Source organism: Antechinus flavipes, chromosome 4, assembly GCF_016432865.1.
Source record: "Antechinus flavipes isolate AdamAnt ecotype Samford, QLD, Australia chromosome 4, AdamAnt_v2, whole genome shotgun sequence".
Taxonomy (NCBI): Eukaryota; Metazoa; Chordata; class Mammalia; order Dasyuromorphia; family Dasyuridae; genus Antechinus; species Antechinus flavipes.
In genome coordinates, this window is record NC_067401.1 from 316,302,978 (window position 1) to 316,330,314 (window position 27,337).

General features: G+C 31.9%; 1 protein-coding gene across 1 annotated transcript in view; it reads right to left on the reverse strand.

Moving 5' to 3' along the window:
• Positions 1 to 27,337, reverse strand: part of MOXD1 (monooxygenase DBH like 1) — a 113,063-nt gene that overhangs the window by 23,165 nt on the left and 62,561 nt on the right. The window contains exons 5-8 of the mRNA XM_051997756.1: positions 10,236 to 10,415; positions 9,617 to 9,719; positions 2,631 to 2,797; positions 1,351 to 1,542 (exon numbers count right to left, since the gene is read on the reverse strand). Coding sequence (XP_051853716.1) covers positions 1,351 to 1,542; positions 2,631 to 2,797; positions 9,617 to 9,719; positions 10,236 to 10,415 — 642 coding nt within the window. The remainder of the gene's footprint in view (positions 1 to 1,350; positions 1,543 to 2,630; positions 2,798 to 9,616; positions 9,720 to 10,235; positions 10,416 to 27,337) is intronic.

Consider the following 27,337-nt stretch of genomic DNA (forward strand, 5'->3'; position numbering starts at 1 on the left):
TATAACTTTTTCTATATTTAGATATATTTAATATCAATCTTTCAAATGTCCAGGTGCTGTGCTACAAAATATAGTGTGGATATAATATAAAAATTGAACCTCTTTCAATTCTTCCTATGCTTTGGGTCACATGGCAAAACTCAAATACATTACTAAAAAAGCATCAAAATCCTATCGGGTAGCAGAATAGACCACAGGTATGGATATGGGATATGTCATACTATTAAATTGATGAAAATGTTTCCATTGAAAACAAATAACAACAAAAAAAAAGAACATTTTTCTTTCTAAAATTCTTCTGTGCTTTCCTTTCTAAAATTTCTCTATGACTTAGTGTTGTTATGAATTGGACTATTCATAGGTTGAATATATATATTATATGTGAAATATATATTTGAATATATGAATATATATGTAGCATATGTTATCTGCCTATGCAAATAAAAGGACTAATCAAACTGAGTATGCCCCTCAATAAGAGATCAATGCACTTACTAGCTCTATCACCTATTATATATATATACACATACATGTAAATATACACATGCACATATGAATTCCATCCCATCTTTAAATCATTAGCACACAAAGTCATTATATCATAAGATCATCACTTTGCAACCTTTGACATCACCATAATATAACTAAGAATGATGGTACCATTTCAATCATGCCCCAAAATTAATTATTAATTTTTCACCACTTGTGTCTACCTCATTCATGCAAGTGAAATTCTTGTTGACCTCTCTATAGAAGATACCTGATTGCTTGTTATACAGGATTCCAAGCCCAAGGATTTCTAAGTTTTAAGTCAAATAAAGAGTGAAGCAACCATTAGAGTTTCTGGTATCTCAATCTACTTTTAAAATCTGCACCTTTGAATTATTATCTGCTTCTGTCAAAGATAAGAGCAGCTGGATGATGTAATAGATAGAGTACCAGGCCTGAAGTCAGGAAGACCTAAGTTCAAATAAAACCTTAAATACTAACTAGAGGGGTGATTGGTTAAATCATTTAACCCTGTTTGCCTCAGTTTCCTCATCTGTAAAATGAACATGAGAAGGAAATAGCAAACCATTCCAATATCTTTTCCAAGAAAACTTCATAGGGGTCATGAAAAGTGGGACCTGAATGGAACCACTGAACAATTACCAGAGTAGGGAAATGAGTAGATTTCAGAATTCAAATTGAATGTGTCCTAAATTGACTGGTAAATAATGATGATAATATTTTATTCTTTTGAAATTTAGGCACTTCTCAGCCTACTCATTTGATTAGTAGAATCCTTCATAAGTATAAGTCATTGGAACTTCCATACTCTTTTAAAGAAAAGGATGAAGATATTCATACCGGCAAGATAGTTCTTTCTTCCTTTAAATACTGAAACTCCTGGAAATTGAAGTCAAAGTTATCATCATAAGCAAGTAGTTTGAGTTCCTCCCCTTTACGGAAATGGCGCATCCTGATACCTCTGCCAGCAAGATGTGCATGGAGAAGAACAGCAAATACATGAATTCCACTTGGTTTTTCAGCTTCTAGGGCCTGAGAGAGAACCGCCCCCCGCAAAAAAAAAAATCTCATCAACATTTTTTGAAAGCAAAAACAAACAAATAAAAATGTTCAGTGAGAAGCTACTTAGTACCTTCTATATTCATTGTTCTGGATGCTAGATAACAAAAATATGAAAGCTCATACCCTCAGAGAGCATACATTCTATTGGCCAAAAACAAATGGAAGTTTGAGATGGTTTGTAGTAATGAAAGCTTAAAGAAAAAGTTGGCAGGGGAAAAAAAAAACTAAGGCAGAATGAATAAATGTTTGAACAGCCACAATGCCATTCTAAACTTAGATTATTCAGGACTATTCTTTGTGTTTCAGCACAAGCAAATTTTAAATCAAAAAATTTTTTGAGCTCAGTGTTGTTCATAATCATTTTTTAAAATTTTGTCCCAAGTTTACAGAGCTTTCATTTATAAGAGTCTCTTCAAATTACTAATTCCAGGAAAACAACAGTTTTTTTTTTTTAATTAACATTCTTATTTCCTTCTGGTGAAGAATAAAAAGGGAAGAAGGGAATAGAGAATAGGAGAATTGAGAAACCGAGGACATGGAAAAAGAGAAAGAAAAAGAAAAAAAGAGATTCAAAAAGAAAAGGGGGGGAAGGAGAGGGGATATGTAAACAAGAACAAGATTACAAGGATAAATAAAATAGTAATCTATAATTGATATTAAGAAAATAAGGGGGAAAGTATCCCTCTTATCCTTTATCCTAGATCTTTCTTTCCTAATTAGTGTCTGATCTCTTGGTCCTTCAAGATGAATGAGGAAACACATTTTAGGACTTAAGAGACAGATAAAAGAGCCCAATGCATTTTTTAAACTACCATCACAATATCAAAAAGAGATGAGTTGCCTTTACGATGGGTCCATTATAAATGGACCCCCAATTCATAAATAAATTTCACTTAAAAAGTATATTCTTAATATTGAAGCAAAGATATTTAATAATAGCTAAATTCAGAACTTTTGCTGTAATGTTTGTTCCTTGAATGCTTAACCATGTACTTTTCTGAGAATGTTAGTTAATGCAAAAAGTTATTTTAACTAATGAAGTCAGATAAGAGACATACCTCCTCAAGGCATTCCAGAGTGCAATGACCCTCTGATCTAAATTCAGACATCCCTGGAGGGATATTATGGAAGAGACTGACCCAGAGACCTGCTTCAATTATCCCAGCATCATATTTCCTTAAAATGGTGGTATGAAAGAACCTCAGTCCAGAGCTATCTATCAAGCCTGTAATAAAAGCACATGATGGAAAGTGAGTTTGACCCTGTAAAAGAAGAAATAAAAAATACCATTACTCTCTAGTCTATTAAGCTGGGTTCATTAGTTTTCTGCAATGAAAAGTCTTCAATGAAGGAATAAAGCTGGCAATACATAAAAGCATTGTAAGAATTGAAAAGCCCTAATTAAAAGGCCAGTCATTAGTGGAAAGTTAGACAGACTATTCTGCAACTAACACTACCTCAACCACCATCAAACTTCATAGTAAATTATGGAAAAATCTGAGTCACCTATCTGGTATGCCACAATCCTCTAATATGAAGACCAAATATTAATTTAAAGGTCGTTCATCTGAATCAAGAGTAATTCAAAGAAGGTTCTTCTTAATTTTGAACTGACACAATATTTTCAAAATAAAAGTAAATAACTCCAGTTCTGCAACTGATGTGCTAATTATCAAAAAACAAACAAACAAAAAAAAAAACAACAACACATTAAAAACAACTATCCAAAGTGGTTCACTAGTGTTTTGTTTCTGTCTACCATGTCCCCCAATCTGCCTTCCCTTCTATCAATATCCCTAATTACTTAATCTTCTTTCTTCTTACTTCCCTGATGAGGTAAATTTCTATATTCAACTGATTATGTATATTATTCTCTCTTTGAACCAATATTGATAAGAGTAAAGTTCAAGTAATGCCCATTACCTACCCTCCCATCTTTTCCTCCACTGCAATAGATCTTTCATACTTCTTCTTATGAAATAACTTATCCCATTCTATCTCTCCCTTCCTTCTGTACCCAGTGTCTCCACTTTTTCATCCCTAAATTGTTTTTCCTCAAATTCACCTTCTACCTCTACCCTCAGTCTATGTATATTGCTTCTAGTTGTACTATTAGTAACACACGTCTATTTTGCTTTTAACCACTGCCTCCCTCAATTTGTCCATATATCATTATCCCCTTTTCTCTCATCCTCTTTCCCTCATATTTCCACAGTGAGTTAGTAACATATCTATACACAATTGAGTGTGTATATATAATCTTCTTTTTTTAAAAAATATTTCTGAGTGAGATTCAAGCATTGCTTGCATACTTCTTGGTACATACATTCTAACCTTCCCTTCTCTGTTCTCCCAGTGCATACATGCTTTTCTTCCCTTATCTTTAAAAAAATCATTCCAATATAAACATCTCCCGCTCATACTCTCTGTCTATGCAAACTCTTTTAACTTCCCTAATAATGATAAAGTTCTTAAGAGTTACATGTATTATCTTTCCAAATAGGGATGTAAATAGTTTAACTTTATTGAGTTCTTTATGATTACTCTTTCATGTTTACCTTTTAATGCTTCTCTTGAGTCTTATATTTGTCAAATTTTCTCTTCAGCTTTGGTCTTTTCATCAGAATTGCTTGAAAGTTCTCTATTCACTAAATATTCTTGTGTGATCCTGACTGTGACTTCACAATATCTGAATTGTTTTTTTCTGGCTTCTTGAAGTATTTTTCCTTGGATATGGGAGCTCTACAATTTGCCTATAATATATGGTGGGGAATTTTCATTTTGTGATCTCTTTCAGAAGGTGATCAATGCATTCTTTCAATGTCTAATTTATTCTCTGTTTCAATGTATTGAAACAGTTTTATTTGATGATTTTTTGAAATATGATGTCTAGGTTCCATCTTTGATAATGGCTTTCAGACAGTTCAATAATTTTTAAATTATCGCTTCTTGTTCTATATCAAGTTCGGTTGTTTTTCCAATGAGATCTTTCACATTTGTTTTTCTTTTTTTTTTTTCTTTCTGTGACTGTTTTATTGTTTCTTGGTGTCTTGTGGAGCCATTAGTTTCAATTTGTCCAATTCTAATTTGCACCTCTTTTTCCATTTGATCTATTTTGTTTATTAAGGAATTCTTTCCTTCATTGAATTTTTATTCCTCATTAGGCCAGTTAAGCCAAAATCAGATCAATTCTGTTTTTAGGGTATTGTTTTATTCAGTATTTTTGTGCCTCTTTCATTAAGCTATTAATTCTCCTTTCATAATTTTCTTTAATCACAGTTATTTTTTTTCCTTAATTTTCCTCTTCCTTTCATTGTTGGACTTCTTCTAGAAATTATTGTTGGACTTGGATCCAATATTTTTCTTTGAAACTTTTTTGTAGTTATTTTCACATAGTTGTCTTCTGAGTTAATCGTTTGCTGTTACTTGCCATGACAGTAACTTTTTTATAATCAAATTCTTTGTTTTGTTGTTGTTGTTGTTGTTGTTCATTTTCCCAACCTATCTACTTACTTTGAACTTTATGGTAAAGCTGGGCTCTGCTCACCTGAGGCTGGGAATGGAAACTTCCTCAGATGCAAGCTTTTTGCACCACTGTTTTCATAAATAGTTCTGAGTGTGGGAGTCTGATAGTTTTTGATGCTTCCAAGGTGATGTGATACTGGAGAGGGGTGATATCACTTCTCTCTTGGTCTACACTATGATCTTTACCAAGAAATCACCCCTATTCCTCTGCAACTGCCCACACTGGTGCTCCTCTCTCCTTTGGTACAGTGTCCAGGGTCTTTGTTCCCTTGTGACTGACCTTATCAACTTTCCTCTACACCTTGGACCTGTGATTTAGAAGTGCATGTGAATAATGGAGCTGTACAACAAATGTCAGCAAATGATCCCTTATAATCTTTTTCTGAGCACTTGTCCAACTCCCTCACAATTTCTGTATTGAAAATTCTCAAAGTTGTTGCTAGAGCTTCCCCACCATATGTATGAGGTCTGGACGAATCTGCATCAGCATACAGTCTCTATCTAGTGTTATAAATGTCTCCTGCTTATCTCTTAAATTTTCTTAGCCTAGAAAAATTTCCTATCCTGATTTGTTTTTGGCTCTGCCAGTCCAAAAATTGATTTGGGTGATATTTTGAAATTGCTGGAGGGGAATGTGGGAAAGTTTGTCTGGATGACTGTTCTTAATCCACCATCTTGTAATTCAGTTATTCTTGAAAACAATTTAATGGCTAAAAATTCTCTAAAAGTTGTACAGGTCTTTTTATTCAGCAATTCCATTACTAGGCATCTATGCCCAGTACATATACACATATAAACACAAACATATAGTACATGCACATATAAACACATACACACAGACAAATATACATATAGTTTTTATTGTGGTAAAGTAGCTACTCATTAGTATTGAAATGGCTAAAACATAATATATGAATTATAAAGAATATTATTACTATGAAAAGGGCTAATGTGAATAATTTTCAGAAACTTTGTAAAATGTATATGAATTGAAACTATGCCTCCAAGTCCCTAAACTATGCACACCTTCAATCTAGCAATACTAGTATTAGCTTTATATCCCAGAGAGGTCCAAGAAAAAGGAAAAAGATTCATTTTTTTTCCATGACAGCAATGAACTGGAAACTAAAGGCAGAAGTGTCAAGTTAAGACTATTTGATCAAGTTCTGGTATTATATGAATATAATAATAATACTATTGGGCTATGAGAAATGACAAAAATATCATGATTTCAGAACAGTGTGGGAATACTATGTGAACTAATACAGATTGGCATGACTTGAACCCATTGAATTCATTGAATAGCAACAATATTGAAAGACTAACAAAATGAAAAGATTCAATAATTCTGATCAATGCAATGATTTCCCTTTGTAGGTTGTACCTTTCTACTAGGTAATTTTGGTTTATTGAGTTCTAATTAAAACTTTTTCAGTTTGTGAATTTTAAATAAACCCCTTATTTTGGCTTTATTATCTCACTTTTAAGGGATCTCCTTCTCTCTGTTGGGACAGCTTTCCTACTAATCAATTATGAGGAAAGCTACATCAGTATTACAAGATAAAATAGTTATCAAGGAAACCCCAAGCTTAAGCTAAATTCCTGAGAGGAAAGGATATCCCCCTGTCCTCTCTTTTGTCTTTAGCTGTGTTAGACTGGCATACCCCTTTATTATTTAAAAGAAGGTTAAATTTTTTAGCTTTATAGAGGACTAGGGGTGAAGCATGTTATCTATCTTCTGACAGAAAAGTGATAGACTCAATAGTTAGCCAATAATAGTTGTATTAATGTTGTATATTAATGTAATGTTTTGTTTTGTAAAACTTTTTTTTTTATGTTTAGAAGAATTGCACATGTCCAACCTATATTGGATTGCTTGCTATCTAGGAGAGGAGGCAGAGAGAGAAAAATTTGGAACACAAGGTTTTGCAAAGGTGAATATTGAAAACTATCTTTTTATGTATATGGAAAAATAAAAAAAAAAGTCTTTATAAAAAACTCTTTTTAAATTTCATTTGATTCACATATTGCTTCAAGTCTTAGCTGTAATGCTTCCTTCAGAAAATCTTTCCCTATCCTCTTTAATGCCTTCCCTGTAAGATTAACTTTCATTTATCCTGTGTATATTTTATTTGTATGTAGTTTGTAAGTTGTTTGTCTCCCTGTCAAACCATTTGTATATGGTTGTTTGCATGTCTTCCCCTTCCCCATCCTAATTAAATTATGAACTCCTTGAGAACAGAGGCTGTTTTTGTTTTTCTTTAAAAGCTCCTGGTAGATGGTTCCTAGGATAAGAGAGCTGAAATAATTTGTACAGGTTCACAAATCTAATAAGTTCCTGAGGCCAGACCTGAATTCAGATTTTCTGATTTCAAGTCAAGTCAAGTCAAGTCAAGCCAAATTTGTTTTGTTTGACTATGCATATTTGTTACAAGGGTCTTGTTTTTTTTTTTTTTTCAATAGCTTATTGATTTAAATACTAGTGTGATACATACATACATATATGTGTGTGTATTTATGTATTTATTCACATATATAAGCACACCGACACATATATGTATATAAAACATGTATATGTTACATATATAGAATATATGTAAAAGAAGAAAGCCAATAAAATACATTTTTAAATAATAAAAGGAAAATACAAAAAGTTTCAGTTAAATGATAGTTCCAATGAGTTTTAAGTTGTTAGTTTTATGATTTTGGAAAATGTGTTAATTCCTTTTTGAAATAAATCTTTTCACCACTAATATGTTATTTATTGAATTAAATCAATAATTCATTATCTAAACAAAATTATTTTCAAAATAATACATTAGTACCAATTGCTATTTTTTATATGAAAGTTCATGTTACTTATTTCTTATTAGAGATAGATTGGGGCCTTGGAATCTTATGGGCAAATACAGACCTAGTCAGTTTAGTTTGCCAAGCTTATTAGCTGCAGTTTTGGCAATTGACCACTTTAGACTATTACACTCTTTTTTATTACCTACAGCCTACCAAAAGACCAATGGAATTGCCACAAGGGACCCACATTCTTCTGCAGACACAAAAGAAAAAAAAATCATCTCTTCTGAAAGAGTAGCCACAATTCCAAGAAAAACATAATCATAAACAAGGGAAAGTTTAGGCAAACCACCAGCCTCTATAGGGTTAGAATTCCAAAGTGTATTACTTTTTTGCAAAAAAAAAAAAAAAAAAAAAATCCTTCACTCTATTCATTTATAGAGCCATAACTCTGTATAGCATTCTTAGGAGACAAAAAGATAGGAGGTCAGAATCATCAGCAATAGGGGATCCCTAACATCATTTGATATCAAATTTAGGTCAGGAAATGTAGCTAATCAGGAGGTACAGTTACAGCAGTGCTCTAAGGGAGATTGCTTCCAGCTTTCCATAGCTGCATTCTCAGATCTCAGAACCCACTGTTTGGGAAGGGTAACTGCAGACACAGCAGCTGTAAAGGATAAAAATCACCCACAGTCCAAATCCCTAGAAAAATACATTTAAAATCTAAATGATAATCTCCCCAAATGTTAGTAAAGTGATGAATGTTTAAAAATTAACAAAATTAAAAATCTGAGTTCCTTCTTCATAGGTAATAAGACTAAGTGACTTGTCCAGAGTTAGATAGCTGGTAAAGTACCTGAGGCCAGATTTGAACTCAAGAAGATAAAACTTACTGACTGCAGACCTTACACTCTATTCACTACGCCACCTAGCTGCCCCAAAGATAGTCTTACTAGATCTTAAGGGCAATGTTTATGATTTTTGTCCTAAGTATGACAAAATGACATGACGACACAAATACTTCTACTTTGCAGTGTAATAAATGGTAATCTGTATATTTACTTCATTTGGAGAATGTTTTTAGCACAAAGTTGCCTCAAAGATTTATCAGGTACATGTCATAAAACATAACTTGTATTATCCCACACCATAACATAACTACATAGTTCATGCATCAACAGATTCAAATCAATCCCACAAAATTCTCCCTGAAAGCACAGCACTGATCTTTTGTTTGAATTCTTTTTTTCTTAATTTTTCTTATTTTTTAAAAAATAATTATAACTTTTTATTGACAGAACCCATGCCAAAGTAATGTTTTACAACAGTATCCCTTGCACTCACTTCTGTTCCGATTTTTCCCCTCCCTTCCTCCACCCCCTCCCCCAGATGGCAAGTAATCCAATACATGTTAAATGTGTCACAGTATATCCTAATACAGTATATGTGTGCAGGACCAAACAGTTCTCTTGTTGCCCAGGAAGAATTGGATTCAGAAGATAAAAATAACCCGGGAAGAAAAACAAAAATGCAAACAGTTTACATTCATTTTCCAGTGTTCTTTCTTTGGGTCTAGATGCTTCTGTCCATCACTGATCAATTGAAACTGAGTTAGATCTTCTCTTTGTTGTTTGAATTCTTAATGAGTGGCATTGGAAGATTCAGAAAATAGCATTTTATACACATGAAATGGAAAATATATTAAAAAAAAAAGAAAACTCACCTTCCTGATATGTTGGATTATCATAATGAACTTCCAGAAGAACGTAGTTAGGGTCTAATGACGTACCCAGGGACAAGCCAACATGAGGAGGATATGAAAATCCCTAAGAATTGAGATGTATGTAATTACTATAATATGCTCACTATTGAAAGCTTTAATCTTAATCTACAAACTTCCATTTTCAAAGTAATTCCAAAATTATCAAATATTCAAAACCATAAAAACAAAATGAAATGGCTTAATAAAACATTTTCTATAAGTAGAGAGGAAAGCCTTTTTTGCTTTGCTTATTTCTTTGCTTTAAGCTTGAGAGTCAATGACCATTATTTCACTGATATAGGCAGTTCTGAGTGAGGAAACTCCTACCAATTCCGATCAACAAGTATTCTGCTACTTGGAGAGAATTGCTTGGAAGAAATGAAAAGTTAAGTAATTAATTCAAAGTGACACAATTGCTATGAGTGATATGTAGAATGCCTTCCTGACACCAAGACCTGGTTCTCTTTCAAATTTTTGCATTGATTCTTAAAGCCAAAAACATATTAGAGACATCATTTCTTAGGGATGCAATGTTTATGCCTTGATGACAAATTGTTACCTCTTAAACTATTAATCCTACCTCTCCACCAATGGCCCAAGCAAAGACAACTGTTTCACAGGTCAGGAAAGCATCTGGCATGTTTGGGTGATAGCATTCATGGCCATAATCCAAAACACTCTCATTAAAATTGTTACTGCAGTGGTAAAGGAGAATGTGGTGTATTAAGCTCTCGTGGCCTTTCTGTATTACTGGTTCAACCTGTAGAGAAGGAAAATAAAGTGGTAATAAATAGAATAATTTTCACAAAAAACAAGTGACACAGATATATCTTGAATATGAGTATCTTGTTCAAGATACACAAATATTGTGACTAATTTGTTTTTAAGTAATATTATTTTGAACTATAATATGGTTATTTGCATAGGTGGAATGAAGCAAGAAGTGAATTTGGGCTGAGGAGAACTGAGTTCATGTCCAGAAAATTTCCATTGTATGACAATGACAAAATCACTTCTCTAACTTCAGTTTCTTCATTTGTAAAATAAAGACAATGACACATTATCCTTACATTCACAGTTTTGTTATAAGAAGAGTGTTGTAAGAAGAGAAATGAAGGTTACTATTGTTTTACAAGTAATTTGGTATTAGGAATGATGATGATGATGATAACACAATAATGATTACTGTTCATGCAAGAGTATAGACTTAAAAACTTTTTTTTCTCAAATATTAACAATATCTTTATGATTTAACAAAAGAAAAACAATGCTTAAATCATAGTTCTAAGATTTGTAGCCTTAGAAGAGAATCCAGGAAAGAAAGAATCAGATCTTTAAAATATCTTTAACTGCCACTTCACATGCTCATGTTCAAATCTGAAGAATGCATCATTACAATTCAGAATCTTTCTCATGTACTCTGTGCCTTAGCCCTAGAACATAATAGAGCCTGACTTGTGAATCATAGTCAGATACTTATGAAAAGCATTTATATATTACACTTGCTTTTTCAGGGTTCTGAAATGGGGAAAATATATAAGAAGCAAAAAATGGATGGAGTAGGGGGGAGAGAATCCCCCAGATCACACTAAATGATCCATTGTAAATATGTATTCAATTATAGTACTCATGCTAACAAAGCCATATATGTACTTACAAGTGGTATTATATAGATTAAAGCTGCTTAACAGTGCATCAATGGGGTTTCTTACTTTCCCAAGTACTCCATTTTGCATAGGATTTAACAAGGACAAAAAAGAGTAGGAAAAAAATCTTCATGTGTTTATATCTCTGGTTTGAGTCATGAGACAAAGTTTTATTTTAAATTTTTTATTCAATTGTTATTCTCCAAGTTACTTTCCAACTTGCTCACAAATAAGCATTGTGACAGCTACCATCATAAAATGACTAAAATCATTAATAAAATGATAAAATCATTCATGCATGTCTTGTTGATTGGTTGTTATCCTTTGTTCTCAAAGAGGACCAAAATGACATCACTATATCTACATAGTATCTACATTTGTAGTGGTGATGTCTGCAAATTGATGCATCTCATGTTTCTTCTGAACTACTTCAATTTTGCTTCAGTCATAGAGCATAGTGCCTTTTTGATGCAAAAACATCAAGTTAGCAATAAATTGTTTATCCATAAAGAAGTACTCTACTCTATTATTATTAAGTCTTCTGAAGTCATCTTCCCTGGGGTCCACTGCTTTTTTTTGAATGCAAATATATATCTTGGAAAGATAAGTCTATGATCAGTCCAGCACTCTGTGCCACACATTGGCCTTATCATTCTCACATCCTGTCTCTTGTTGACCGGATTAGTTTTGATTGCAAAACAGACACCAGTTTCATAGTGCTCTTCTTTACTGCAGTCACTGCAGAAAAAAAAAAAATGAGTAGATAGCTTCAACTTAAGTAGCTGATCTTCATTTGCCAGCTTTTTTTTTTTTCATCTACAGCTACTATTTGGAGGCAATTCTTTGTAATTTCTTTTACAACAAGACCATCATTCAGGTATACTTGGTTTCATGCTATATGCAAGCATGCAAATATTCCATGTACTGTTTGAAAGCAAAATCATCTTTCCAGGAGTTTTTGTTCATTTTTTCTGTGTTTTGATCACAAGATGGGATTCCTGTCTACCAAAGTAAGCAGGTCAGGGTAAAGCAGAAATTTTTAGGGCGTCTTTTCTAACCCTTCCTCATACCAGGAGCAATCCTTTAATGACTGCTCAAACATCCGGAGGCTATTGAATTCCTTTGCTCCTTCCAGTGAGATGACTGTAGCTTGGATTACCTACATACAGAGTTGATCTGCTATTTCATCATCTGCCTATTGCCACTGAATTCGGATATGATTGATGTCTTTTGATGAGTGTATAAATTGGATTTAAGTGAAGTAAAATTACATGAAATCATTGGCCTCATTCTCTCTTCCAGAGTCATCCACAGACAATATATAAATATATGCACATATACACATATATGCATATATATGTATATACATTTTCTCCCTACACTTATGCTATGATTTATGTTGGAACCAGAGGCCTTTTTTTTTTTTTATCATAACTCACAAAAGGCACCGTAGTGAAACAGATAAAGGGACTATTAGATTTAGAATGACCTGAGTTCAAGTCTTGCCCCGACACAAAATGCCTCTTTAACTACAGCAATTCACTTAACCATTCCATAATCATATTGTTCATTTTCAATTATGTTTGACTCTTCATGACCCTATTTGAAGTGATGATCTGATAAGAAAATAAATGCTGAACAAATGTTAAATTTCTATAGATATTCTGAATATTAGATATTATAACTTAATATATCCATAATTAATATGTTTTCACACTCTAGAAGTCTAATTACTAGATATTTTCCTTTTCTTTTTTCACTCTACAGTAGCACCATTTCATGATAATTATCTATTTATATAGTTCTTAACATAAAAAATTCTTCCTTTTTATACAGAATTTCATTTCTTTCTTCCACTGTCTTTTCCTTTCCTACGTTTTGGTTTCTTACAAAATGTTTTATCTGTTCTTTAAGTTAGTATTATGCTTCCAATTATTTGCTTATGAATTATTTCATTTTCTTCCTTGGTTTCTATTCTATAGATTATGACTACTCAGGAACTATGATTCTTCCCTCTTTTACCCCAAATCTGTTTTAGACTCGGAATCTTTGCATAGGGACTTAGGTTGTCAAAACTCTTCTACCAATATATGTTACTACCTCCTTTATAAGAGACCTATAGTTGTCTACAAGAGTCAACTAAGTCATACGTTGAATGGAGTGTCAAGTCTGGAGTCAGGGAGACTCATCTTCTTGAGTTCATATCTAGCCTTAGATTCTTCCTAACTGTGACTCTAGGCAAGTCATTTAACTCTGCATGCCTTAGTTTCCTCATCTATAAAATGAGAAGAAGAAAATGGAAAATTATTCTCATTTCCTTTCCAAGATAACTTTAAAAATAGGGTCATGAAGAATTAGACATGACAGAAAATGACAAAACAATAATAAGAATATTGAAACGTTAAATGAACTTCTGTGTATTTTGTCTCAGAGACAAGACTTAAATCTAAGTCTTCCTAAATCCAAAAATCCCTTTATCTAATTCAATCTAGTACCTTTTGAGTTAAAAAGCAATCATTGAAGTCATTTGTGAAATAATTCAAAGATTGTTAAGCATAAAAGCATAATAGCAGACAGTTTTTTCAGAATGTTTTTTTCTTAATTCAATCAAATAAGATAAGAAAAATATAATAATACTGACATTTATATAGCACTAACTCATTTGCTTCTCACAACTTTTGGTGGTAGGTTTTCTGAATAATATTGTCTGCTGTTTAAAGATGACGAAATTGAGTCTTGAAAAAAAATGACTTTCTTAGAGTTATATAACCAGTAAGTGGTAAGAATCCATCTTCCTTATTTAAAGTTCATTGATCTATGATATTACACTGAATAAGATATTACTATAAAAGCAAGGAATACCAAAAGTTGGTTGAATTAGATGGATTATTCAAAATCTTGCAAAGAATAATTAAAATTATGACAAGAAAAAAGTATGCAGCTGAAAGTGAATTGGTATTTTTGTAATGGAAGCCTATCCCATTTTATTTTGATATATCTATATGATGGGAGAAAGAAGGAAGAGAAGGGAAGAAATGATGGGGGAAATGAGGAAAGGAGGAAAAAGAAAGAAAGGAGGAAGGGAGGGAGAAAAAGAAAGGAAGGGAAAGAGAAAAAAAGGAAAGAATTGTTGTTGAATTAGTTACTTAATCCCAGGACAGGGAGATGGAAGGGGCTTGTAATATTAGGTCTTGGCTCCTACCCCAAACTTCATGTATGCCTTCAGGGTGATTACAGGAAGTCTTGTCTAGCTGAGTTGTTGGCAACCTGTTAGTAGCAGGAACAAAGAAAAACTCCAGTCTGACAGATATAACCCAGAGGAAAAACAAAAACAAAAACAAATTTAAAAATAAGTCAGATAGAGAAGGATCTTTGTTAAAAAAAATATGAGACTATTATTTTTGGAATGTCCATTTTAGATTTGCTCTACTAAGGAAGTAGATAAAAACTGTTTTAATTTCTGTCTTAAAATAAAAACATCATTAATGATCAATCCCAGGAAAGGCAAAGAATAAATTAGTACTAGAGATCCTTACAATATCAGCTAAACAAGGCTTCAGCAGGTATTATGCAACAAAAACACTCTGGTTAACTCAAGGTAGAAGTTAAAAAATATCAAGTCAAGAACCTGAGGCTGAGAAATAACAGAGAGAGAGAGGAATAAAAGAAAAAAAGAAAGAGGGTATAGGAGTGAACATGACCAATAAATAAGATATTCTTTTTGATCCATTCTTTTTTTTTTTTTTTAGGTAATAATATTTTGTTCACATCTTTCCCATCTGTCTTCTTTCACTGTGTCTTCCTTAAGGCAGCTGATAAGACCACTCTAACAGGACTTTACTCTTATTTTAACTCAATCAGTGTTCTTTAATATCAATTAATCAACCAACAAGCATTCACTAAGCACCTTCTGCACCAGACTGTAGTGGCAGGACTACAAAACCAAAAATGAAACACTCCTTTTCCTTAAAAAGCAGTAAGAAGAGACAGTGTGAACATAGACAAGCACAATGAAAATAAATTATAAGTTATTTCAGAAGGGGCACTAGCAATTGAGAAAACTCAGAAAGGTTTCATGGCAAGAGTGGTGTTTGTGGATAATAGCATGGTAGAAACTATGCATAGACTAAAATCTCATACCCTATACCAAGATAAGTTCAAAATGAGTCCATAATTTGGACACAAAGGGTGATACTATAAGCAAATTAGGAAAACAAGAGATAGATTATTGTCATATCTTTGGAGAAGGGAGGGAATTTAGGACCAAAAAAGAACATTATGAAATGCAAAATAAATAGTCTTAATTACATTAAATTAAAAAGATTTTGCACAAATAAAACCAATGCAGTTAAAATAAAAAGAGGAACAGAAAGCTGGAGGGGGGGGGGGGGAGATTTACAGCCAGTGTTTTTGATAAAGACCGCATTTCTAAAATACATAGAGAACTGACTCAAATTTATGAGATACAAGCCATTCCCCTATTGATAAATGGTCAAAGGATATGAGCAAACAAGTTTCAGATGAAAAAATTAAAGCAATTTATAGCCATATAAAAATTCTCTAAAGCATTATTGATTAGAGAAATGCGAATTATCTCATAACCTCTCATATTGGCTAAGATAACAGGACAAGATAATGATGAATGTTGGAGAGGATGTGGGAAAACTAGATCACTAATACGTTGTTCGTGGAGTTGTGAAATGATACGACTTTTTTGGAAAACAATTTGAAACTATGCCTGAAGGGCTATAAAACTGTGCATACTCTTTGATCTAACAGTGTCATTACTGGGTCTCTACTCCAATGAGATCATAAAAGAAGGAAAAGAACCCACAAGGGCAAAAATGTTTCTAGCTGCTCTTTTTATGATGGCAAGGAATTGTAATTGAATAGATGCCAATCAATTGAGAAATGGTTGAATATGTTATCTTATATGAATATAATTCAATAATATTATGTCACAAAAAAATGATGAGCAGGTAGAAGGGTTTCAAAAAAACCTAGAAAGACTTACATGAACTAATAATGAATAAAGTGAGCAGAACTAGGAGAACATTGTAGATGGTAACAGCAAGATTATATGATGATCAGCTATGATGGATTTAGCTCTTTTCAGGAATACATTGATCCAAGAAAATTCCAATGGACTGAGATAAAAAATGCCATTTGCATCCAGAGAAAGAACAATGGAGACTATGTGTATGGAAGCATACTATTTTCACCTTGTTTTGTTTGTTTTTTCTTTCTTGTCGCTTTTTCTTTTTGTTATGATTTTTGTTTTACAACATGACTAATGGAAACATGTTTAAAATTATTGTGTGTATATATAGAAATATATGTATATATATAATCTATATCAGATTGCTTGATATCCTGGTAAGAGGGGAAGAAAGAGAAATTAAAAACTCAAAAACTTACAGAAATGAATTTTGAAAATTATTTACTTTTAATTGCAAAAAATACTATTGAATAACAAAGATAAGAAAAATCAATTTTAAAATTTTTAAAAATTGAGTTGAGCTTTGAAAGAAATAAGGGCTTCTAAGAGGGACAAGTGAGGAGGGAGTCCCTTCTAAGAGCAGAGAACAGACAAAGCAAAAGTATGGGTATAAAACATGGACTGGAATGTATATCATAGCTGTCTTATCCAGGTCAGGACATTCACTAAGTCCAGGTGTATAAAGAAGGAAAAGGGATTATAATACACACTAAATGCTGGGAAAAGGTTGGCAATAGACTTTATCATGTAACATGGAAGAAAGGCTTTGATAGATGATCATTTCTTGATGTTCATTTGATAGATCATCATTTGATAGATTATCATTTCTTAGATGTTCATTTCTTGGTTGAGACCAGATAGGTGAAAAAATTTGTCCAATGACACACAAGCCTTTGGATTCCTTTTTTCTGTTTCCCCAGGGGCTACTGACCAATGCCCTATATATCACACTGAATGTGTTTTCAGGTAACAAGCTCTTGTGATTATAAAGGCCATCCATCCAATATGCAGCTGCATAAGAAAAAACTGGATTCTTTTACCTTCTTTCCCCTAACTTTATCTAATACTATATGGCTAGAATATTTGAACTACTTAATCTTATTATAAACTCTAATATCACCATTGGATAACAGCTATCCAATCATGTAATAAGTGTAACAGTGATCATAGGTTAAACTACCAAATCATAACAGAATAGCTCTTAATTAAGCCCATAACAATGTCATGCTGACTTTTCAATTTATACTATGCCCAATTGTTGAAGATGGTTCAGAAACAAATTTCTAAATCTTGAGACAAATTCAAGACATCAAAAGGCAGTGAGCATTTCTCCAAACTTAGAACCAATAAATATTTTCAGAATGCACACTGTAGAAAGGGTTATGGGAAATGTTTCTTCTGTCTCTGCTACTGAGCTAAGGGTACCCTTATCAAAACATGGAAAGTTCCTGCCTGCTGTTCAGTGCCTCAGTACCTGCTGTGTGCATGGTCATTACTTCAAAAAGAACTTCTCTTGAAAACCATGGGATATCACCAAAGTTAGGAATCCACATCCTTTTGTGGACTTCAAGTCATCAGTTACCTAAACAATAACACTTATTGAAACAAGCATGTTTTGTTCATCCCTTCACCCCCACTTATACTTTCATAAAGTTTTAAAATGTACAAACTTGCATCTGTGCCATGAACTTTTCTGAAACAACTTTTACTTGAAAACAGAGAGATTTATGAAAGAAGAAAAATAGCTTTCTTGCATAATAAATGCTTGCTTAAACTTAATTAATTTTAAAAATATGTTGCTTCTTTTTAAAAAAAGTTATGTGCATTTTATTTCATTTCCAAATTTTGGATGAAAGAAAAACTCTTTGACTTGCCCTTGTGTAGCAAATACTGGGAAAATAGGAAGGTATTTACAACCCTTCTGCACAACTTCCTTTCCAATTATTTCTCCTAGTACAAGCCATGTAATATGTAACCCCTTGCTTGTTGAAACTTGAGCTGAGTACAACTCTTCCAAAACAACATGCAACTTAATAAATTAAAATTTAAAGTGAAAGTTGAGTGGTAGTGAGTGGAATCTCTAATTAGGCATAATTTCCCCTTTTGTTCTTATTCCCTTTTTTCCTTTTCTTATTAGTATCCCCCTTTCCAAATTCAACTGTATATTTAATCAACTGCCAAATCCTTCTACTCTTTCCTTCACAATTTGTTTCACTTTTTTTTGTTTCACCTTTCACACCAAATCTGTGACCTAAATTCAATCCATTACTACCTCTCACTTAAATTATCGCAAGAGCTTCTTAATTCATCTTCTTGCCTCTAGTCTCTCCCCACTCCAATCCATCCTATACCATCCTGCTTAAGTAATTTTCTTTAAATGCACATCAGACCATATAACTCTTTTACTCAATTCCAATAGCTTTCTCTTGCCATTAAATAAAAAAGAAAATTTTCTGTTTAGTTTTTAAATCCACATACAAACTGGCTCTGGCCTATCTTTTTAGCTTCATTGCTTTCCCAAAAACATCCTTCAAACCAACCAAACTAGCCTCTCTCTGTTCATCACACACACACACTTTTTTCTTCTCTGTGCTTTTGCAATGGCAGCCCCACATTTCTGGAATGCTCTGTCTGTTTTACCTCTATATTATTAAATTCTTCTTTTCCTTCCTAGTACCTTCCCTTCCAAAGTACCTTATACATAATTACTTTTTATTTGTTGATATTTCATTACTTTATGATGTATGTTATGTATATTATATGTGTGTGTATCCTTGTTTATTTATTTGTATCTCCCACTTCTACAAATAGCACCCCCAGCCCTGATAAATGTAAGCTATTTAGGAATAGTGATTCTTTCTTTCTTTCTTTCTTTCTTTTTTTTTTTTTGTATTTATTTTCTCAATGTGAGAAACAGATCCTGGTATATAGTAATCACTTAACAAATAATTTCTGACATTGAATTTTTAGTTCAAACTTTGTTTTTTATTTCCTTTTCATTTCCTCATCAATCTGCCAAACTTCTGCATTTTCATTGATAGAATGACCTTCTTCCCAGTCACCTTGGTCCCAACTATTCACTAATAAAATTTTTTATAAGATTGTTTCTGATCGGAGATCATTATATACCTCAACAATGATACTGTTTGAGGATATATTCTGATGGAAGTGGATCTCTTCGATAAAGAGAGCTAGTTCAGTTTCAATTGATCAAAGGTGGACAGAAGCAGCTACATCCAAAGAAAGAACACTGGGAAATGAATATAACTGCTTGCATTTTTGTTTTTCTTCCTGGGTTATTTATACCTTCTGAATTCAATTCTCCCTGTGCAACAAGAAAACTGTTCGGTTCTGCACACATATATCATATCTAGAATATACTGTAACCTATTCAACATGTAAAGGACTGCTTGCCATCTGGGGGAGGGGGTGGAGGGAGGGAGGAGAAAAATCAGAACAGAAGTGAATGCAAGGGATAATGCTCTAAAAAATTACCCTGGCATGGGTTCTATCAATAAAAAGTTATTTAAAAAAATCCAAAAGCTGTCAGTAGCATCAGACAAAAAAAAAAAAAAAAAGATTGTTTCTGATCTAATTTGGCCATATGAATAGGCATACTAAATGTTCTGTCAGAATGATTTCAGTTCATAGAATACCAAAATATATTTTCCCACCAATTTTCTGATGTCTAAAATTAGATAATTGGACATTTGTTCCTTTAGTTAATCTGAGTTGTTATCAATTATATACATATATCCTGAGAAATGGAACATATTAAAGATTAGAAGCCTTTTATTTCAGCATCCACATCAGCTGTTGCCTCTTCAGCTAAGAGAAGAGAGAGGGTATAACGAGCAAGCCATAACAAGTTGTAGCTAAGGCTGAGAAACAATTTGTTGAGACAGATTTCAGACATATTAAGTCCCTGTACTATGCCCACGAAACACTTGTTTTCTTGACATATCTCTATATGAATACCTTTAGCTTAGGACTTCTTATTCCTACATTTAAACAACATTTCCTTGCCCATTTCCCTAGATCAGTTTTCTTTTTGGATTTCTAATTTTTACTTGAGAACTGCTTTAAGTTTATGATCTTCAACTCTGGGCTAATGTTGATCTTCTCTCCCCTCAAAGGATCAAAGATCTGACAATTTTGTCTCCTAAGAAAAACAACCCCTTACCAATTATAGGAATGAGTTATTTGGTGCCCTGCAGGTCCTCCAGCTAGAGCTTGTGAAGCCTTAGTCCAGAAGTTAGCATTTACCAAAAAAGTTCTTAATTGTATTATTGGTTTATAGAGAGTTAACATTTTTTTCAAGATTATCTCATTATTTGATTTTTTCTTTGATGTTTGTTGAAATGAATTAAGATAATTTTTAAAGCTTGTTTCAGCACTGATAATTTATTTTCTAGGAATCATTAATTGAAAGTTTAGTTCTTTAATTTTTTAATTTTGTTATTTTCAGAAATAAAAATTTTCTCCAACAGCTATTTTATCAGTATCATGTAAGTTCTGATTTTTTTTTTTATTGTTCACATTACCATTAATAGAACAATGCATTATTTCCATGATTAATTTTTTTGATCTATGCATTATTCAGGATATTTTTATTTAATATTCATTAAGGATTGATCTTTTGCCAATATTTTTCATTTACAAGTTTTATTGCTTTGTGATCTATAAAAGACATGATTTTTCTATTTTTTCTTTTACCCATGATTCCCTTATGACATAGCACTTGTTCAGTTTTCCAAGATTATTAGGGATATTAAAATATGTATATTTTTAATAATTCCTATTAAGAAATCATCATGTATCTTTTATAATTAACTCTCTGGAAAATCTATTCAGCATTATTTTTCTTTTTTAATTTTAATTTTTGATTTATACAGTTCTGAATGTTAGACTCCTACAATTAAATTTAACACTCCTACAATATCCTTATATATCTGAAGGAAGGGAGATGAAAACACCAAAGGAAATAGGAAATCAAATCAGATTAGCGGGTTTCTGAAGGGGCTCACTTGAAATAGGTATACATAAATCCATCAATATGGGAGGCATTACACATAATTTACACAAGCACATAGCAATATAACAAAGGCTAGTAGTAATGTAACAAATAACATGAATCATCCTGAAAATTTACACATGTCCATAAGTCCTAGAAACAGTCCATAAGGAATCCATTGTCCATTAGTTCATGTGCCAGGAATCTAATAATTCATATATATATATATATATATATATATATATATATATATATATAATATATATATATATATATATATATGAATATATCCTTATTCCTAAATTTAACACTCCTACAATATCCTTATATCTGAAGTGCCAAGTTTAACTTTTTAGAACTTATATGTTATACCATTTGCTAGGTGTGTGACTATGTATGTGTTTTTATATATATATATATATATATAATATATATATATATAATATATATATATATATATACACACACGTACATATATGTGTTTATATATCATGATACATATAATATCATATTTAGAGTATGTTTGTAACCTACTTTCCCTATTTATCTTTTCAAATTATAATTTGTATTGTTACCTGTTTTAAAAATCTTGCTTTTTTGAAGTTATTTAAAATATAATAAATTTTATTTTGTCCATTAATTTCTATATTGCAGGCATGTGTATATTTTTATGCATGTGAAAATTGTTGGGGGTTTATCCATTCTTTTATAGTCTTTTTTTTTTTAAATTAGGAAGTTGAATCCATTCACATTTATAATCACAATTGTTTGTTTTTTTTCCAATTAAGTTTTTTATATTAGTTTTCTCTTCATTTGAATTGACACAAATTTTCTGTGGTTTGTTTTTCTTATGCTATACTCCATAATTCTTCCCAACTCTAATTTCCTCAAGTTTACTTTTATTGCTATTCTCTTTATTATTCTAATTTTGAGTTCTTCCCTTTCCAAGTTCAAACAAGAGAAATGTACTAAAACATTTCAGTTCCTTTACCCAACCTACCCATGTCCTTAATTTCAGTTGCATTAAATTGTAATTTCACAATTACAATGTTATAAGATGTTTTAGTGCTATCTACTTACTCCTTTATCCTTCTAGAATACTGTGCATATGCAAAAATTAATGTCCCATTTGTGGTATTTGAAATTATATTTCTTCTTCTTGTCTCTCTGATCTTCATACTGCTTAAAGCTTCTGAGGGAGAAAAGATTTGCTGTTGTTTCTAACTAGATCATTTATTAGAGCTACTAAATATTTTCCTCTACCTACTTCTTCATATCTCCCCCTTTAAAAGCAAAATATATTCTTCTGAAGAATCATATTCCCAGAAATAACAACTAATGAAGAAGACAGTTCTGTAACATTAATTTGCAGGTCCCAATTCGGTTTTTTTTTTTCTCATCATGTGTCCTTGGGATATCAAAATATCCCATCTCTCAATTTCCCTCAAAGTCATGCCCCAAAATAGTACTTCTCAGGACAATGGTCCTGAGAATTATAATACACTTGAAAAAGTTATTTGAAAGTTATTTTAGGCTGAATTTGTTCTCTTGAGGTGATAAGTACCAGATTAGAGTGGGAAAGAAGATAGAAAAAGGGTTGATGATAAATATCAGAAAAACTGGATCATTTTGGAACTCGCTGAAATGTTTGACCCAAGATCAATTATTAATAATTTTAGTGGAATTGGAAAATGTATAATTTTTATTTTTCAAATAGAGAGTTTTTTTTTAAAGAAACTAAACTTTTTCAGTGGAGCCTCATAAAATATCATTGATCTTATCTTTAAAATATTTCTTCTATTTATAGAAACATAGAATTTCAAAATAGGAAGAAATTTCAATCAGTCAATAAACATTTATTAAATGTTATATATAAAATTGATAAATATATTATTTGTTCCTTCATCCAATTTACAGATAAAATAGCACAAGGCCAAGCAAAGATGCTTGTAGAATTGAACTACTTGATTTTCAAAAGTGATATAAAGTATAATTGACTATTATGGATCAGAACAATTAACCAGTTCTAAATCCATTCAACTGTACTATTGTCTAAGTTGTTTCTTTTTTCCAATCCACCTCTAATCCAACCTTTATCTTGTACCTGGATTGTTACACTAATTGCTTCATTCATTTACTTGATTCGGGGCTCTCTCCACTTTAACATATATTGACTATCAATGCCAGACTAACTTCATAAAACACTGTTCCAATTTCTTTCACTTCTCCCAATATATTTTCTCTGCATACTGAATATATTATCTAATTTTTCTTCATATATATCATATTTATTTGCACATTTATACCATAATTCTGGCATTTTCCAACCCCATCCTTACTATGTCTTTCTTCCTTTTCTAATCATTTAAGAGCTATTTGTCCTTCAAGATTCACTTATTCCATGATGTATTTTCTGAATTTCTGGCCCATATTAATTCCCTTTCTATACATTTCTACTACATTTCCAGTGTCATGTAATCTGGCACTTGATATATAAAAATATATTTACTATTTTATATACATACATGTATGTATATATACACACATACATATAATTTTGTGTGTTCATATACACATATGCTTTAAATCTTATAAGGCACTTTTCTCACAACAATTCTGGGTGTTAAATAGAAAAAAAAATCACATGCAATGTTTTTAGCTATTTTTTTTCCACAGATATGTTTTTTGCTCACTTTCTAATAGGAACAGACTACCTTTTCCTATTTGAATGATTTTTCTTGCCAACTGACAGGTATTTTATTGTGACACATGATTTCTTACACTAACATATGAGGCCATATAATTTAAATCTTCATCCTAAGACATAATTTACTTACATCAGAATCAATATTTATAGGCTATAAAGAGTGGCTTTTTTGGCACTAAAACAGCAGTAGCTGGTAGTAACTGGAGTTTCCATGTTCTCCATTCTGATTGATACTTCATCAGTAATTAGTGAGTTTTTTTTTAAATCTTTGTTAAAAGAATGAATCTAATGGGGAGGGCTCAGTTAAAGCAAAAATGAAGTTGGTGTAAAAATAAAAGATGTACATAATTTTTAAAAAGGAAATACTGAATCAGCAAGATTCTAAAACTTGTTTGGCTATGCTTTGATAATATTAGTGATTGTGTTTTACTGTTTGTCTTTTTATTTGTTTAGTTTTGTCGAATCCTAACCCAAATCCTTAGTTTTTTAAAATTTTATATACTTCAAAATATTTTCACTTTTATATAGTTTTTTTTTAAATCCTACTAATTGTTCTCATAAAGGGAAGATTTATTTGCATACTTTATAATAGTATATTGTTTTCGAAATTTACCAAATTTCTCAATTTATTCTTTAAGGCTCACTCTAAATTTAAATTACAATTACCATCACCTAGTAATGGAATGCTGTATGCCCTTTACTCTTGGGACACAAGCAGATCCATATTGTTTGGTGTGCTTTGGGAAAGAAGCAGAGCCATGTTACTATATTCTACAATTCTCACAAGATGGGATGCTCAACCCCAGAATTCAGCTCAATGAACACTCATGAAACATTTGCTTTGTACTAAACCTACAAAAAGACCTCACTGAAACTTTCATCCTTCCAGACAATCCAACACAAAGGCTAAGTATCTGGTTAATTCCTGAATCTTACATAGATCCAATTGGTTCAGAGGTCTTATTGATTCTATCTTTGCAAGGACTCTTCTATACTTTACCTTCTTTTCTTCTCTGACATTGCCAACATCCCAACATTGACCTTCATTATCTCTTACTTGGACTATTGGGATAATCTACTGGTTGTTCTCCTTGCCTAATCTCACTGCACTTGTACATTCTCCATTCATCTGACAAAGTGATCTTCCTAAAGTGTGACCATATCACTCTCCACCCTACCACATTCAATAAATTTCAAGGATCAGTTATATAATATTTTATTTGACTGTTAAAGTTCTTCATGTTCTGACCTCTTCCTACTTTTACAGTATTCTCAAATCTTAGTTAGCTCCAACTTGGTGATTTTGGTCTCTTTGATGTTCCTTGAAAACTCTGAACCCAAGCATCTTTTAAAATTTTTACTCATTTTATTTTTAATTTATGGAATAAAAATAAGCATTTCCATAAAGTAATATAATAAAAATGATGATTCACATAAAAATATAAATCTAATACATATAACTTAGTATATATTTTAAATATATTTTTGTTAAATATTATTAAATTATATCAAAAATAAAACATTAGGGGCAGCTAGGTGGCTCAGTGGATAAAGTACCAGTTTTGAAGTCAGGAGGACCTCAGTTAAAATCTGGCCTCAGACATTTAATACTTCCTAGCTGTGTGACCCTGGGCAAGTCACTTAACTCTAATTGCCTCAGCACAAAAAAAAATATTAAATGTTATTTAAATTCAAATTTAATTAAATATATTATTATTATAAAATTATATTGTATAGGTAATGAGGAAACCAAATTATTACTCTTTGCAGATGATCTGATGATATACTAAGAGAACCTTAGAGATTCTACTAAAAAGCTATTAGAAATAATTCAGAACTTTAGCAAAGTTGCAGGATACAAAATAAATCCACATAAATCCTCAGCATTTTTATACATCATCAACAAAATCCAATAGCAAGAGATACAAAGAGAAATTCCATTCAAAATAACTGTCGAATAGCATAAAATATTTGGGAATCTATCTACCAAAGGAAAGTCAGGAATTATATGAGTAAAATTACAAAACACTTTCCATACAAATAAAATCAGATTTAAATAATTGGAAAAATATTAAATGCTCTTGGATAGGCAGAGCAAATGTAATAAAAATGACAATACTCCCTAAACTAATCTATTTATTTAGTGCTATACCAATCAGACTCCCAAGAAACTATTTTAATGACCTAGAAAAAATAACAATAAAATTCATATGGAAGAACAAAAGGTTGAGAATTTCAAAGGAATTAATGAAAAAAAAAATCAAATGAAGGTAGCCTCACTGTACCCAATCTAAAACTATATTATAAAGCAGCAGTCACCAAAATCATTTGGTATTGGCTAAGAAATAGACTACTTGCTCAGTGGAATAGGTTAGGTTCACAGGACAAAATACTCAATAACTATAGCAACCTAGTGTTTGACAAACCCAAAGATCTCAACTTTTGAGATAGAAATTTATTATTTGACAAAAACTGCTGAGAAAACTGGAAATTAGTATGGCAGAAATTAGGCATGGACTCACACTTAACACCATACACCAAGATAAGATCAAAATGAGTCCATGATTTAGAAATAAAGAATGAGATTATAAATAAATTAGAGGAACATAGGATAGTTTATCTCTCAGACTTGTGGAGGAAAAAGGAATTTGTGACCAAAGATGAACTAGAGATCATTATTGATCACAAAATAGAAAATTTTGATTATATCAAATTAAAAAAACTTTTGTACAAACAAAACTAATGCAGACAATATTAGAAGGGAAGCAACAAACTGGGAAATCATTTTTACAACTAAAGGTTCTGATAAAGGTTCCAAAATATATAGAGAATTGACTCTAATTTATAAGAAACCAAGTCATTCTCCAATTGGTAAGTGGTCAGAGGATATGAACAGACAATTTTCAGATGATAAAATTGAAACTATTTCCACTCATATGAAAGAATGTTCCAAATCACTATTGATCAGAGAAATGCAAATTAAGATAATTCTGAGATACCACTACACACCTGTCATATTGGCTAAGACAACAGGAAAAAATAATGATGAATGTTGGAGGGGATGCGGGAAAACTGGGACACTGATGCATTGTTGGTGAAGTTGTGAACGAATCCAACCATTCTGGAGAGCAATATGGAATTATGCCCCAAAAGTTATCAATCTGTGCATACCTTTTGATCCAGCAGTGTTTCTATTGGGCTTATATCCCAAAGAAATACTAAAGAAGGGAAAGGGACCCAAAAGTGTCAAAATGTTTGTGGCAGCCCTTTTTGTGATGGCTAGAAACTAGAAAATGAATTAAAGAATGGTTGGATA